Raw genomic sequence first — 17822 nt, forward strand, 5'->3', positions numbered from 1 at the left:
AGAAGTTAGTTTCAGATCTTATGGTTTTCTGCCCCAAAAATCCTGCACTTCTAATCTTTCAAGTTCAAACCAAGAGCTGAAAACCCCATTTCAACTGCAGAGGCCATACCATAATAGAATTACAACCTTTAAATTAGGGGTTTTTAACCTGGGGTTCATGGATAAACTTTAGGGCCCCCTGAAGTTTTCAAATATATAGATTTCATCAGATTATATGGCCTTAAATGGCAATGTACATAAGGCTAATGATTCATATCAGTCTAAAATTATTGGGTTGGTTCTATTGCCTATTTGTTAGCCTTTCAGAGAAAAAAAAACTTAGTCTAATATTTCCAGATTAACCTTTGAAACTTCTTAAGACAATTCCCATATCTCAAAGTGGTTAAAGACATTAGGCTAATTGACAAGGATAAATACCTGCCAGCAGGTATGGGGAGATTTTCGTTCCAAGATGTACTGAGTCAAGGGAGAGGGTTCAAGTTCATATTTGTCGAAGGGCAGTTTGTCTATTACCATTGGCTCACAGTCTATACAGGAGAACCTCACAACAGGATGAGATGTTCGTGGAGGCTTAAAAAATTTAAAAATAAGAAGAAAACATGATCAGATATCAAGCAAGCTTACATTTCTGACAATTCTTCAAGCCCTTTTATATTCTATTACCCATCACTGAAATATAGACTAGTGTTTTGAGAAAACACTACATGTGGACATGAGCAAAAAGCTACAAGATCTGTAGGAATCATCAGAGGCTTCTACAGCGGGAGGGGACTCAGATTCTTTATCTCTACCACCTACTTAGCACTGGGAAGAAGAAAGGTATATTACAACACTCATAACTAGAATTTTAGTGAAGTAAAAACCCAGCTTTAAATATGTTTAAGCCATTATGATCCATAGGATAAACCCTTAATTACATTTACAACCTCTAAGCATTGCTTGCTCTTCTTCATTTCTTTGTGTCATGAGGTTAGATAATCCAGATACCACCAGGGAAGAAAAAAATCTATGAAACTTTCTAATGAGGTAATTAAGAGCAAAGCTACAGCCAATTATAAGCAAAATGCAAAACAGCAAAGATACGAGAAAGAGCAAGATAACGACCAAAAAGGAGCCAGTTGCAACTAGAGGGTCCAGGTGGAGTTCTGTAGTACTGCTCATGTCCACATACTTGCCTCAAATAGCTAGAGCTGTGTATGATTTTGGCAGGGTTGCAAAGGCCTGTGTGACTGGGGTAGCCCAGCAGGTTTAATGGAGAAGTCATGATATTTTGGTTTAACTTGTATGACTAGAAAGCACCAGAGAGAGAAAAGGGGACAGCAAGGGCAGAGAGATCTGGAAGGTTAACATAAATACAATAAAATACTAATGCCCTTTATAAAAAGGAAAAATACATTCATTTGCTCCTGTCATTTACAAACCTACAAGATGTTTGAGGGTTAAGAAAAATAGCCCTCAAATGAGTTTTAAATTAAATTTAATGATTTTGGTAGTGGGAATTGAACCCAGTGGTGCTCTATAACTGGGCTATATCCATAATCCTTTTTATTTGTTGAAACAGGGTCTCACTAAGTTGCTGAGGCTGGCTTCAAACTTGTTATCTTCTTTCTTCATCCTCCCTCACAAGTCACTTATATTAAGGAAGTGAGTCACCACTCCCAGCTCCAATGAGCTTTTAAAGATAGAAGAATGGAAACACAATTTAACTGCAGATTATTTGGAAGTTCTTTTATTCTAGATTTTCCTGAGTTCAGTTTCAATTCATCTTATGAAACATTTGAGTTCCTAGATTTGTAAAAGGGCAATAAAGATATGAGTGAAGCCCTATCATTAGCAACTATGAGTAAATTTGCCACTAAAAGATTCACTTGGGTGTTTGAAGTAGCTGAGATTTAACACATGTGCCTCCTTGGAGCACCAGGGTGAGGAGGGAGACACTTACTCTCACTCAGAGCAAGGACCAAAGAGCTCTTTAGTTTTACAAGCAAACCTTCCATGGATACTCTTGCAAAGAAATGCAGGGGCTTCAAAATAGTAATCTAGGAGAAAATGCAGTTTTCTGGGAATTTCTAGAATTTATAATACAGATAAGCTGAACAAGGAAGGTGTTAAACTAGAGTAACAGTATATTTGTGTCCCCCCATCCACTCCTCAGCCCAAACAAGAGTTATTACTCAGGCTTTCTTACACTGGGGGCTGGGGAGAGAGTATGCTTCACAGTCTTCCTCATTATAGACCATCCACTTGGTACTAGGAATAATAATAGTATCAAGCCCTATTATACCAATTGAAGTGATCAAAAAGACAAGTCTTAAACATCATTTAAAAATATTAATTATTCATCACTTAAAAGTGCACTGCTGGGGTTGGGGATGTGGCTCAAGTGGTAGCGCGCTTGCCTGGCATGCGTGCGACCCGGGTTCGATCCTCAGCACCACATACCAACAAAGATGTTGTGTCCGCCGAGAACTGAAAACTAAATATTAAAAAAAAATTTAAAAAAAAGTGCACTGCTACAGAACAGAAGATCATTGATTTAAAAAGATTCTGGCACTGAAAAAATAAAAAAAGATGAAAGTAGGGATTAAGGACTCCTTTAGTAGAACTTTGAAGATACTTTGAACATGCTTCTAGAACCTATATAAGGTGTAAACTAGGTTCAAATTTCCTGAGGCTATGTGTGCAAATCAACACCAGTATTGTTTAGACATTGTAATTACATGTAAATCAAGTCAGCCCCTCTAAAATGAAAACCAAGTCACAGATTTTGACAATATTAAAAACAATAATGCTTTAACATCCAAAGAGGGCAGTTTAAGCAGCAAAGGCAAATGAAAGAATGAAAAGTGCCAGAAAATAAAGGAAGCCCTTCTCTCTTGCTTTTAGGCACAAGTTACACATTCAGGAAGAGACAGAAGGCAAAGGAGAAAAGGTCCATTTGGGGGCTAGGGTTGTGGTTCAGTGGCAGAGTGATTGCCTTGCACATGTGAGGCACTGGGTTCAATCCTCAGCACCACATAAAAATAAATTAAAAAATAAAGATATTAAAAAATAGATCGATTTGCTTGTGGTACATCTAAAAAGCCTCAAAGTTATTTTTTAAAAGTTCACTGTAATCAGCAAAGTGAAAAATCCAGAATGATGTTTACCTTTTTGTTTATGATACTTACTAGTGAAGGTAAATTCTGATCTGGCCAAAAAGATTCTGGAATTGGCCAATGTCCAACAGGAACACCGGTTTTAGAGTTAGGTCGTACATAAATGAGTTTATGACAACTATGCCATGGTTGAGCAGCAAATGAATTGCTTGGCCTAAATGAATCCATAAGTCCATCTAAAAATTAAACAAAAGATAGATGGAGGCATGAATTTATTTTCATAGTTACTGATCGTCTTGTACAAATTTTCCAGCTAAAAGCAATGAACAAAGCAAAACAAAAAGCAATTCATGAAAAATGGAAGAAAAGGCAATATTACTAAGATTTCCAAATGTCCTCTCTAGCAACTCTTCCTCTAATCCATCCCCTCTAGTTCAACACCTCCCACTATCCTTCAACCATTATGAGAATATATAGATGTGTGGAAAAAATATTATAAAATCAGTTTTAAATTTTATGAGACTTGGACACATAAATTAAACATACCAAAACAGTACAGTTGTTTTTCAAGAAGTCAATTACTAAATTAAGCAAATGAAATCATTTGTTTCCCAGCAGAGTTTTTATATTTTTGGAATGTGATAAAATAGATCATAAATTCCATTTATATACTCTTTCTATGCTAATTAGATGAAAAAAGTATTCTTTACGGAAAAGTTAGAGCTAATGTCCACATAGCAAAATAAAATCTATCCAAATTCACTTGAAGGTAGAAGACATGCTGAAGATACCATCTATGTGTGTCATTAGGAGTGATAAACAAAAAGTAAATGTATCAAAGTTATTTTGGGTTAATTCACTATTGTTTTCCCACTCACCATTAAAATTCCATGGAAACTGAGCATTGTATGACACTGAGTAACATGCATGTCCTGGATGAATTTTAATTATTTAAACTAGCCTATTTCATTTGCCCCCACCCAGTAGGTGGAGTGACATAACCTTTTATCCTATGATTCATTAGTCTAAATTATATTTTTAAAAAATATTTTTAATGATTTAAGTCTCATTTTTCTTAAATTACATCCATTTGATTTTCTTATTTCAGCATTACTTTAACAAGTAATTACTTCAGATCAGATTTTCTGATTTTCTGGGGTCCCTTGTTTATGAGCTGTCATTTTTTTGTAGGGAAAAGATTCCATATTTTCCAACATCTTCTCAAAAGGATCCAAGAACTAAAGAGAAAAAAAAGTCAAGAACCACAGAATGGACTACTTCAGATAGAAAGGTGTAACTTCCTGTTCTATCCCTTTAGCCTTGGCCAAGGCAATTAAAATGTATGGATCAGATCAGATAAGCACCATGGTTAACAATGGAACCTATATATGCATATGTATATATGTGTTTGAACTGACACATGAGGAAAAATAATAACCTAGATCAGAAGTCTGAGGAAGTCCTACAATTACTATAGTATGGTTTAGTTCCCTGGTCCCTTTGAAATCCACACATATTCAATAGTTACAAACATCCATTCACAAAGCATCTAAAGAATGACTTTGGCCAACTTCCCCCATGCAAAAGTAGCTTTACTTTTATCTATTTCTAGATGTCAAAACTTTTTATAAAATCTCATTTGAAAAGGTTCTGCAGTTAAAAAGTGATAAGGAAAATACCAGCATAGGACCTTATGGAATATTATAAGTTCCTAGATAAATATTCACAATCTCTTGTTTCAGTGAGGTTAACTAACAAATTTCATAAAGACAGGCACCTTTAAATATAGTGCTCACAATCCCCCAAACAGACTGCTACTGAAGTACCATACCATAGTGAATATCCAGATATTTTGGGAATAGAGAGGTAAATGAATTAGTGTCATCTCCACAGTGGGACCAGGGAATATAAAAGAGGTCAGGAAAAGGAGGAATTTTCTTAGAAACATTCATGTGAAAAATTAAGGTTATTAGAATTTGGCTACCTGATATGCATACATAGGCAATTATTTGAAGGATATTGTAACTATTCAAATGTATATGGATAATAAAAGCTATCTCTATTACCAATTGCTTAATATCTTCTGAATCTCAAGTCATTCTCCTATGAAACACTTAAGGGTTAAAAATAAGTTGATTTACCTTACCTTCTCCAACAGGAAGTGGATCTGGTCCCGTCTTTTCAAAATTAATAACTACACCACTCTGAACTTTTTGAACTAGAGATTCTAAACACTGATTCAACATTCTTTGTGTCCTAACACAGTAGGAGCGACCTATATCAGAGAGAAAAACAAAGTACACAAGTTTGATAAAACAAAATACTATTTCATGGGCTGGGGTTGTGGCTCAGTGGTGGAATACTTCCTAGCATGTGTGAGGCACTGGGTTTGATCCTCAGTGCCACATATAAACAAATAAAAAATAAAGGTCCATCGACAACTAAAAAAATATTTTTTTAAAATACTACTTCATAATACAAACATTTGAAATCCTAAAATAAAGCTTGGAATGATCATAACTACATTGACTGCAAATATAATACAATGAGCTTAAGTAGTAGAGTTAAAAGGTTTTGAAGGAAAACAAGCCAAGTCTATATATGGCACTTAATAAAACTATACTCTGCTGCCCTAATTTCTTCCTTCAGAAATAGAAAATATTGCCAATACCTCCTGTGACTTCACACATCTGTGTGATGGCTGATTCATCTGTGGGTACACTCCCTAGTTGCTCTGGTTCAGTAGAAGCCACTCCAGGCAAACGTAACACCAGGGCAAATAACCTTTGATCCCAACGAAAAGGTTCTTTGGTTAGTTCACTTCCAGGCAGAGGAGAATTTAAAGGAAGATGAAGCTATAAGGCAAAATTTGAAAAGGTTCATCATAACAACCCATATAAAAATAAGGAAAGAGTTAAAAGGTTCACTTTTCTTTCATGGGACTCAATAAAATTAAGCAATCTCTCAAGGATTACCAAGACAGGAGGTTTGTCCAAACTTGATTCTTAACTGGAAATACATGCCTCCCACACAAATAGCTGCATGTTCTCTGCCATGTAAGTGAAATGTAAAAAAAAAAATTAAATCTCACCTCATCTTGAACGCTAGCAGTACTTGTTAACTTGTTTCCATCTGTGATGGTAATTAAAATAGATGGTTCTAAAAAAAATGGATTTCTTCCCTAAAATACAGTTAAAAAGCATTAGAGCTATATAAAGTAATAAAATTGTATTTCAAGTTTTACATTTGCCCTGCCAATGACCTCTCAAATAAATGATAAAATCTGCTTGGATAAATAAGAAGAAAAGATTAGAGACCAAAATATGTGAGAATCAAAATAACAATACCTCCTGTGGAGAGGTAATACTTGTATAAACTGAGAAATTCTTACAATTCAGAAACTCCCTAATCCCTAACATTCAAAATACTTTTTTTCTCTCACTTCTTTTCAAGTAATCACAAAATAATGATATTAAAGGGATCATAATGGCAGTATCATCTATATTCATTAATCAATTCACCTGAGTCAAAATCTTGGTACAGATTCACTCTGCAACCTTAAGAGTGACTCTGGAGACTATGGGCATTTTTTAGAGTAGAAAAGGACAATGGTAGAAGCAACAAATGCTTTTCAGCCTTCCTCTTATTCTAGAGCTTTTTCATCAGACTGGGAGGAGCAAGGCGGATTAAGGACAGAGTTTCTCTCCAACTGTCTTGTTCCAATATTTCTCAGCAATTTATTCATTCCATTCTCTGATGATCTGATGGTAGGTGATTTTAACTATTTTGTCATCAAACAATATACAAGAGCCAAACAAGAGGATTTCTTTTTGCAAAGTACATTCTTAAAAGGCATGTGAACCTCTTTTTTGGAGGATGTGAAAAGTAACAGAAATCTTGGTAACCATGCCCAAGTTTGAATTCTTACCCCAAGTCATCAAAATAAATTAGCTGTACTCACTCAAATTTTTTTTACCTGTCCATAATTGTCTATTCCAGATATTAATCTATTGAGATTTAACAAATCAAATGAGGATCTTAGAGCCTGACCAAGAGTAGTCAGTCCAGAAGCCTGAAGATTTTTTAGTTCGCTCATGAATGTTGCGTGATTTTCCTTCCAACCAGCCTGAAAACCAAACATTTACAAAGAAATTCCTGATTATACAATGAACAATATAAAAAGTATGAACAAGAACTAAACAGCAAGTATCCAGCCTCTGTCTGGGAAATTAATCACTCCTTAACCTAATTCTATTTTATATTTTGCCTGCTTGAGTTGAACTAAAGTAAGCAGTTTGAGAAAGATCTGCTAACTTTAATGATCAACAGCAAAAATCTCAAGCAAATATATTCAGTTACTAGGGCAGGAGAGCTTTGACTCAAGAAGTCTGTTTTTGTATTTAGGCTCAACCAAACTGACCAAGACACTTCTGTTATCTTATCTTGACACTGAAGAACACAGAGCAGTTAAATTCTCAATAGAGACAAATGGTTAGCTACTAAGTGTCTGATCTTCATGAATTTTGCTAGTCAGGATTCTTCCTCCCAAGCAAATTACTTTGACTTTTCAATCAGAGTAAAGGGAATTATAATAGAGCCAACACTTCTTGGGAGATAACCCTTCTAGTCTCTCAAGCATTCAGAAATCACCAACTCTAGAATAAGGGGAAAAAGAAAAGAAACAAAAAGTTTTGGCAAAGGAACAGCATTCTCTAGGCACCCCATGAACAGTAGCAAAGAACCAATGACCTCAGGTAAACAGTCAACAGGATTTCATTGACTGGTTCGTAGAACAAAAGGAAGGAAAGGATGGTGCTGACTGGTCAGGGATGGATATAAAAACAAATCGGTACAAAATGTCAAGAAGCCAAAAGAAATAGACCAATAGAAACAGATGCAACTATGAGTAAGTCCCAGGAGTGGAGCAGCAAGGATGACAGCCAATAGCACATCTTGGCAACATGGTGGACCTGAGCATGGTAGTCCTAAAGATAGCAGGGTGATATCCTGAATGCTACAATTATGCCAAGCAGGCCAGTATAGCTGGAGGTAGAAAGCAAGAGCAAATAATACTGAGATGAATTAAATTATTTGGATTTCATATTCAATTGTCCATTATTCATATAACTACAGTACTCTTTTCCAATTTCATGGTCTCTCATAGCACTAGGAAGTATGGAGGCAATATGAAGGCTGAAAGAAAAGATGATGAGAGTGAGAGAATAAGCCTGAAAATCATGAGACTCAAGGGGTGGAGGGGACTACCCAAGGGAAGAGAAGAGAGTTCACAAAAGGGTAGGACTTACTGGAGAACCAGGAGTAACCTGATTATCATTTTTCTGGGTACATGGCAGGAGGCACAACAGATCCAATAATTTGGGCTCTGACTTACAGTGATTTTTATACCATGTTTAATAGTTTAGATTTTCTGTGTCAGCCCTGGGAAGAGCTTGGTGTTTTTAATTAGGGGAGTGGCATGATCAGATCTGCATTCTAGCCAGATAATTCTGTTGCGAGTTGGAGGCTAAATTGCGGGGTGGAGAGGAGGCTGAAGCTTAGGGCTGGGAAACTGGTTTAGAGACTGTTGCAATAGGGTATGAAAAGAGTAATGAAAGCCTGTCTAGGGCAGTGAGGACAGAGAAGAGGTTGCAGATTAAAGAAGGATTTCAAGAGGTGGAGTTGTAAGGATTAGGCAGCTAATTACAGGGATAGGTGAGGGAGAAAGGGTTATACATTAGGTTAGTGTTTCTGGCTTGGGCAAACTTAGGAATGGTAGAGTTCTTTACCAAGAAGCTGCCTTATAAAGTTAACTATTTGAGATGTTACTTCATTTAGCAATCTTCCTTCCACACTGTAATCTTATGGCAATATCTATATTAAGCGTTGAATTCCTAAAGGACCATGTGACAGTTCAGGGTATGTCTAAAGAAAAATGACTGGACTATTTGGCTTGACAAAGCCCTAGGATAAGATTTGGGTGTCACTTTATAACTCATCAATATTTTCTTTTAAAATGTCCTAATTCTTCTTATTCAATCTGTCAGAGTAATTACTATTTAAATATTCTTTTGTACTATGATTTTAAAGCATTTTTACATTTTCTGCCATCTGAAACTCTGACATTCTGTTTTTAGGTCAATTCTGATCCTTTGCAATAAACTGGACAATAAGAGCAAATTGTAATCCTCCTACCTCACTACTAAAAAGTGTGTACACTGCATTACCAAAGACAATGAATTTCTTGCTAACAGTCCCCCTCCCATTTCAAGAGAAAAACGAAATGCTCCTATATCCATTTTTCAAAATGCCAAAGGAAAAACAATAAAAGAACCACAGATTAAAATATTTAGAGAACTTTAATAATGTGACAAATCTCTTTATAATAGTCTATTATATAGAGATAGCAAGAGAAAGTGGTGTTATAGTCTCTATTCATTGCTTGAAGTGAAGTTTTTCAGAAATGAATTTAGGACAGCTAATTTGCCATGTTTTTGTTTGTGTTTTATGCTTGGAATTTGAACCCAAGGCCTCTCGCAAGCTAAGCAAATGCTGAATGAGCTATATTCCCCAGACCCTAATTTGCCATCTTAATATGGTCTTTCTTTCAAATTACTTTATTTCAAAGATATCTTCCTCTCAGGATGGTGAAATTTGTACATTCTTGCAAAATTGTAGCTTACAAAGCACCTTCACACTTTACAGTGGTTTAGGACAACCTATACAACAGCACATTACAAACTCTATTTTTTAAAATGAGGAAGAAAGGAGACTTAGGTATATCTTATTTGTGGGAGTGACAGTGGTGACAAGTCACATTTTGGAACTATAGTATCTGATTCAGAAGCCCTCAGCCACAAGTAGCCAAGGAACACTTCAAATATGACTAGTCTAAATCAAGATTTGATGTAGGTATAGAATACATGTGTGTGTGTGAGTGTGTGTGTGTGTGTGTGTGTGTGTGTGTGTGTGTGTATGTTTGTGTTACTGGTGATTTAACCTAGGGTCTCATGCAGGCCAGGCAAGCATTCTACCACAAGCTATATTGCTAGACCTAAACATGGGATTTTGAGAATGTAGATCCCCAAAATGTAAAATATCTCATTATTCCTTTTTATATTGCCTGTTAAAATGATACTACTTTGGATATTTTAAGTTACATATATTAATAGAAAGAAGTTTCATGTTTTCTTTTTACTTTTTAATGTGACAACTAGAATACTTTGTGTTGATGGCTGCCATTATATTCCTATTGGACACTGGTTTTTTAGAAGGACTGAAGACAGGCAGAAGAGCTTGGCATTGAGGCAGCAGACAATGGATTCATTACAGGTTCCAAGGCAGGGCAAATAGAATAAAAGCAGGGTCTCAGGGAGATCAGTCTGGTTCTAATGTAGAAGACAGACTGAGGAAGAAGAAACTAGTCAGAAAAAGAAGTGAGGAGATTTAAATAGTAATCCAGGCCTGTGGGAATCAGGGTGTGACTTAGGATGAGAATAGAGAAGGAGTTAATTGAGAAACATTTGAAACAACAAGATAGGATTTAGTGACAGAGCAGGTACCATAATGTGGGGTGAGAGGAAAAAAAGATGATTATAAAGTTTCTATCCTGAGAGACATAAATAAGGGAGGTTTAGGACAAAGGAGGATTTGGCATGGGTAGAATCCTACGTTAAGGATTTATTGTCTTTGCAAATCAAGTTTTAAAAGTCTCTCAGAGGTAAATGAAAATGGTGATGAATGATGACAGATTATATTTATAAGTGCCTACATGCTAGGAACTCACTTATGCCAAGCACAGTATCTTTTTTAAAAATTAATTAATTTATTTATTTTTTAGTTTCGGCGGACACAACATCTTTGTTTGTATGTGGTGCTGAGGATTGAACCCGGGCCGCACACATGCCAGGTGAGCGTGCTACCGCTTGAGCCACATCCCCAGCCCCAAGCACAGTATCTTATATAAACCCTTCTCATCTGAGTCTCCTTACCACCCTCCAGGTGGGTGCTATTATGATATCCATTTTATAGATGAGGATATTGAGTTTCAGCAAGGTGAAGGAACTTGTACAGGTCAGACAACTACAATTGGTGCAGCCAGAATTTGATCCCAGGTAGCCTAAACTCTGAGCCACCTTCCCCCTATTTAAACCACTATATTACACACTCACATATTTCATATAGAACTATTTGCCTAACAGTTCTTAAGCTTAATGGATTTTCCAAATTTCATTTAATTTAAGCCTACTTTCCCTGATGACTAAATACAGAACAATTGGGTGTAGGGAAGACATTAAGTTTGGAATTAGAAGACCCTGGTCTATTCCGGGCTGTCACTAGCTTGACAAGTTGAGTGGTCCATAGTAATTCACTTAGCCCTCTGGGCTTCTGTTTTCTCATTCAAAGAACAAAAGGGCTAAAAACAAACAAACAAAAAAAACACCCTATTCTAAACTCTCTTCCAGTTTTCATATCCTGTAATTTGATACCTCAAAGCAATCCTTTATATAAATTGGACTTATGTGTCCTATTATTCTACACCTTATAATAGCCCTTTAAATAAATCAGAAATAAAACACCTCCTGCTTTAGAAAATAGTAGTGCAGACCTGGTTTAAATTTGCATAGTCAACTAAAAATGACCTTCCATACTAAAAAAGCATGGGCCTTTCAGTCTATTGATGGCCCGGGTCTGGTCTCAGCTCTATCTGGCTAGCCACTAGCTATTTATTCCTCACCCATATCACCATGGAACAGAGAAAATTTGCACTTTTTGCTCAGAAAGGCAAAAATCAAAAGAAATTCTTTCCTACTACCATCTTGCAGCCTTGTTTCCATTTTCTAACCTGACTGCTGGGTTTGGGATCAGGAAACCAGGATGTTCTCTCTAGGCCTGTTGCTAAAGCTCTTTCTCATTTTCTGTATATTCTCTGACATGTATATGTGTGTGTGTGTGTGTGTGTGTGTGTGTGTGTGTGTGTGTGTGTATATATATATATATATATATACATATATTGTCAATAGACCTTCCTTCCTTCCTTTCTTCTTCCTTTCCTTCCTTCCTTCCTTCTTTCCACTGAGAATGAAACCCAGTGCCTCACACACATGCTTGGCAACTGCTCTATCACTGAACCACAATCCCAGCCCTGACATGTGGTTCTTAGTTATACATATATTACAACAGACCTACAGGGAGGTCTGCCAATATGCAAGCCATTTGGACGCTTTGGTGCTTAGAACTCAGGCTGGTTCTTGGGACATATTACTCCATTGATTTCAAATAGAAAAAGAAAAGGAGGGGGTATTACTTAGTGTCTTCCTCAAACCTCAGCCTCCTAATCCTTATCCTTCCTGAACTTCATCCCATTTTGGCCAGACTATTTCTCATTGATTTTTATTTTTTTTAAATGAGGAACTCTTTCCTTCATCAAAATCTTGCCAGGAACTATAAACAAGTAAAAGAGAAAAAAACAAATCAACTGTTCTATAAGAGGATGTGGGAACAGTGTTAGAGCCTTTTCTGAAAACTGTCACTCTATCTCCAAAGGTCATTTGTAATCATTTTCCAAAATACTGGTGACATTGCTTGAGTATAATGCAAAGGTTTCATAAACATACTATTAATTTCCCCTCCAAGTTAATTTATAAAAGAAATTTCGGCCAGCTGCACCTAACTTTCCACACAAGAAACCCTCCTTACAAAATGTACTTAAATTGAGCACATGTAAATAAAAAAAATAACTGAATAACTAAGATTCTCTAAGGTGGTAGCTATTTAAAGGGACTGGAAGTGGATTTTTACCAAAAAATAAATAAATAAAATAGAATCCCATATATCACATCAGGGAGAGAACTCCCTGGAAGGCACCACTTGCTGTGTCCCAAACTTGGTGCTGAGCCACTACACAGACGATTTGGGGCACACTTCTCCCCTAAGCCTATTTGGATGTCCCCCTGAAGAATGGTGCAGTGCATCCCAAGTCTTCCCAGCTTGTCAACAAGCCTTATGCAATAAAGAAATAACAAGTGTCACTGACATGCAGAGGTAATCCATGTAGCTTTCCCTTCTCAACAGACATTTTATCTTTTATTAAAGGAAATAAAATCAGCCCAATACTATTTGCCCTTTATAAGACCATCTTAGAGCTATTCTGGACTTTGGGCTTCTTTCTAGATGGTTACAAACTAGATGAGTAACAGACTGGAGTGTTTTCCCAGATGTCCCAAGTTAAAGCTGGAGAGTCTAAATTTAGCTGGGCCATCAATTCTCTTGGTGAAAGATAAACTATTTTCCTTTTTCCATTTGCTCTCTGTAAGTTTAGGGGAAACTTGCTCTGCAAAACCCCAGAATAAATCAATTTCAACAGTGTTTCTTAACCAACTTTCTTCTTCAATTTAACTTTCTATCATCTTTGTCATTACAAAATGTTCCTATGTTGGTAAACTGACTAGTAAAATGGAATGAAGTGAAAAATAAGAAGTCCTGATTTTCCAATCAACTCTGTCTCCCAAGGAGACACATGGCTTTTCTCTTTGTCTCTGTTCTTAGCCTTATATTGAACATTTATGCAAGTTAAAACTTTTCTATGGCAAGGATTTTCTTCTTGCAATTAAAATGGATTCCAATTCTGATACATACACGACAAGGTTTACCTGCCCTCTTAATAGAACACTGACAGCTGAATCACCTTAAAAAAATTAAAATATCCTTTCAAAATATGTTTACACCTTTAAAGGAGGTTGTTAAAATCATGAAGGACATGTTAGGAAGAAGCTTTACCATTACAAGAATAGACTTATCGTTCTTCTTGTACCTCCTTTTCAGACTCATTTTTTGCATTATTTTCTGACCCTGTCTGACACATTTTTCCCCTTAATACTCTAGCAATTTGGCCTGATTTGATTTCCCATTTTTTGTGGTTTTCTCACTTAGTCAAGTACCAATCAATTATCTCAAGGAATTGATACACTTTTGGGCACAAAGGAGGCATTTCACTATTCTTTAATTTATATGTACTTTTAATTACTTTTGTTAATTTCTTATAAAATTCTTGTTTTAAGACTATCTAGTTCTCTTGGATTCCCTTTTGTCAAAATCACCTCCCAAAGTCCCTTCTTGGTGTCCTGAACTTGCTAAAATGTATGTGCAAAGTCCATTTTACTTGATTAAATGAGTTCTCTCCCAGTGAGTTCTAAATGCTATCATTATGGGGTTCAATCTACCAATTTCTATCCACATCCTTCAGGAAATATTACCAATCAAAATCACATAAAAGAAGTCTACCTTATTTGAGTCTTCTACTTTAAAACTATTCTTAAGAAGTTACCTAATATATAACAGAAACTTGTTTGACAGTCTAGGACCACTGAATTGCTTTTCAGCAGATGGTTAAAGATTCTTAGAGGGCTGGGGCTGTAGCTCAGTGGCACAGCACTTGTCTAGCATGTGTAAGGCACTGGATTCAATCCTCAGAACCACATAAAAATAAACAAATAAAATAAAGGCATTTATTTTTTAAAGACTCAGAGGACTACATATTTTAAGTGAACCTGGCAAAGAAATGATGCACATTTTGATTCCATTGATACAGTTCACCATCGCACATTGTCTATATAATACCTATGAATTATTTTAGTGGCTGAATGATCATAAAGATTAATAAAGCAAATTTTCAAAATACTTTTGTAAAGTTTTCCAATTCCTACCCTAGGAATTTGGATAAAAGTAGGAAGCACCACATCTCTCCAGAGTTTAATGGAGGACTGGGGGTGCAGCTCAGTGGTAGAGCACTTGTCTAATATATGCAAGGCCTTGGGTTCCATCCCCAGTCCTGCAAAAAAAAAAAAAAGTGCACTGGAAAATATAAGATGAAAAGAAAATCGATCTTCACTAGTGGATGTTAACACATAGAAACAAATAGGTTTTAGAAACTTTTCTCCTCTGTGCAAGAGTCAATTGCAGTGCTGTTGCAACAGAAATGTCTTAGAATTTAGAAAGCTTGGTAGGATATAATTGTTAAGTTTCCTTTACCCTGGGGCTGGGGATAGAGTGCTTGCCCAGCATGCTTGAGATCCTGGGTTAAATCACTGTGTGTGTGTGTGTGTGTGTGTGTGTGTGTGTGTGTGTGTGTGTGAGAGAGAGAGAGAGAGAGAGAGAGAGAGAGAGAGGGAGGGAGAGGGGAGGGGGTTCCTTTTCCACGCTCAGACCGTTTCAATTGTAGCTATTATCAGGGAAAAAATGGTACTGTGCAGATTACATGCATGTTTGCTTAAGTTTTGGCTTCTAAAATGAGACTTTTTTTATGAACACACACACACACACAAGATAAAAATTAACAAAGGTAGTTTTAGGGGAAAAACACATGGACAGGAATGTGTTTAGCCAACTAAACACTGCAAAAAGAGTTGAAAATAAATAACAGAATGGCCATTTATGAATTTCTAAAGATTAGATAGCATCTCTTTCCCCTAGACTAATTTTTTAAAGCCTCAAATAATTTTATGAGCTATTTATTACATGATAAAAGGAACTCAAATTAATTTTTGAAAATCTCAACAGAAAAACAAAATTAGTCACTCTGTGCATCATTTCAAAGTAACCATCAGTAGGACTCTGTCCTGAACATTTAACTATTTATTAGTGGCAGAGGGAAACAACATCAATAAGACAGGGTGACAATTACAGATTTAACTGCTAAGTGTGTGATATTGCACATTAAGCACATCTAGGAACTGTTTTCTAAAGTTTAAAGTAATTTTAAAATCACCCTGAATTCCAATCCTCAATTATTCCACTTCCTGCCTTTCAGTTATACAATATCTCCTGTACTTTTTTCCAGAAAGACCCCTTGAAACAATCTAGTCTACTCTGTTCATTTAATAGATGGGGAAACTGACACCATAAAAGGTTAAATGACTTGCCTGAGGTCATGTGTATAATTCTATTGCCTTCCAGTCTAGTACTCTTTACAGAGATGCCAAAGTAGCACAGCTCGCCATATAACATGGCAGTGGATAGTGTGATCTACCTGAAAGGATTAGTATGACCACTTTTTATAAGTACCCAGCAATGGTGTAAATCTGCTTCTAATATACAGCTCAAAAGCATCTCTATGGAGTATTTGATGTCTATGCATCTATGTAAAATTTCAAGAGAAATGGAAATTTTGCTTTGTATATCACCAGCATTCTCATTCAAGAAAGAATACAGGGGAATGCAGCTAAGTGGTTAAGTGCCCCTGGATTCAATCCCTGGTAGAAAATAAAAGAAAGAAGGAAGAAGAAAGAGGAGGAGGAGAAGCGGGGAAGGGAGAGATGGAGGGCAAGGAAGAGGAAGAAGAAGAGGAGGAGGAGGAGGAGGAGGAAGAAAAAAATAATAAATGAACAAATACAGGAAGGAGCCCTAACTTTTCAGTGCCAAATATGTATTAAATGCTAGATATTCCCTAGAATCCTTTAGTCCACTGCCTAGTTCTATGGGCCCTCTTCCTATGATACAGAAATGCAAAGAGAAATGGGTTTCTTATTAAATAGCAGTGCCAATTTAAATCAAACCATCTTGGTCTAGTTCAGGCTAATCAACCACTAAAGGTCATACTCCAGCTCCCTCCCCTATTCCTTCTGCAACTTCTCATCATTATAATAGCACTTTAAAGCATCTTCCCTCACAGCTTTCCCCTCCAGTCACACCCTTAATGGGATGCTGTCAGTTCACTTCCTTTCCTCACCCAGGCCTTCAACTCCTGGCTCTGGATCTCTTTTTCTTTTGTTGACTGATGTTCTAAGGGCTGTCATCAGGAGTGGAGAGGCACACTCATGGGTAGAAAAGACAGGTCTGTCTAAAGTGTATATCCATAAATGATGGGAATAAGTTTATACAAACACATGGAGCAGATTCCAAAGCTCTGAATGCCAAGCTGAGCAATTTAGACTTAACTCCATTGGCATGGGGAGTCTTTGAAGGTTTGTTGGGAGGGTGATATGATGGAACCAGCTTTAGTGGAAAGTGAGCAGTTGATTATTATAACCACTTTTTATAAGTACCCAGCAATGGTGTAAATCTGCTTCTATTATACAGCTCAAAAGCTTCTTTTTTGTCAGTTGGTGTGAGTGGGGAGTAGGAATTTGGGAAACACTTGGGAGATCAGTTAGAAGGTTGATAGAGTGGTCAAAGCATTAAAACATAAGGACCAGGATTAAAGTAATGTCAGTAGAAATTGAGTTGAATGAATGTAGGAGACATTTCATAGGGAAGAGAGATGGTCCTTAGAAGATGGAAGAAAAGAATCACAGCTAAATAATGACTTTGCTTTTAATCCTGAGTGATTAAAAGATGAGGAATGTAGAAGAGATGGTAAGATTATAGAGACATAGGAGGTCTAACTGTGAGCTGATAGTAGGACAGAGAGCCAGGGGAGATGACCTGGAGTCAGTTGAGAAACCTGGGTGAAAAGTTGGAAATGTTGAGGCATCAGTGTGGATGAAATATTTGAAACTATTAGTAAGGTGGGGTGCACTTGTCAGGGGAAATAATTTAGAAGATAAAACAAGAATAAAAAGAGAGAGGTAGGGAAACAGAATAAAGGAGGTTATAAGTTTCTGGAAGGAAGGAGTAGCTATTTTCAAATGCAGTCAAGAATAAGTAGAAGAAACAGTAAATTTGCCCAAGAAGCCCTATAGTAAATCCTAAGACCTTAATAAATCATATTTACTTTTCTCAATAGGACTG

General features: G+C 36.5%; 1 protein-coding gene across 12 annotated transcripts in view; it reads right to left on the reverse strand.

Annotated features, from left to right (window-relative positions):
* Ints6l (integrator complex subunit 6 like) overlaps nt 1–17822 on the reverse strand; it is a 64497-nt gene that overhangs the window by 35048 nt on the left and 11627 nt on the right. For 5 of the 12 annotated variants that reach the window (XM_021726292.3, XM_005325184.5, XM_021726291.3 and 2 more), the window contains exons 3-8: nt 7075–7224; nt 6190–6279; nt 5770–5953; nt 5245–5373; nt 3171–3334; nt 418–570 (exon numbers count right to left, since the gene is read on the reverse strand). In XM_021726292.3, the coding sequence (XP_021581967.2) occupies nt 418–570; nt 3171–3334; nt 5245–5373; nt 5770–5953; nt 6190–6279; nt 7075–7224 (870 nt within the window). Of the gene's footprint in view, nt 1–417; nt 571–3170; nt 3335–4228; nt 4337–5239; nt 5374–5769; nt 5954–6189; nt 6280–7074; nt 7225–17822 lie in introns of those variants that run through there. The other 7 variants (XM_021726294.3, XR_005734010.2, XM_078034232.1 and 4 more) reach the window with 7 other exon arrangements.

Source organism: Ictidomys tridecemlineatus, chromosome X (assembly GCF_052094955.1).
Source record: "Ictidomys tridecemlineatus isolate mIctTri1 chromosome X, mIctTri1.hap1, whole genome shotgun sequence".
Lineage (NCBI taxonomy): Eukaryota > Metazoa > Chordata > Mammalia > Rodentia > Sciuridae > Ictidomys > Ictidomys tridecemlineatus.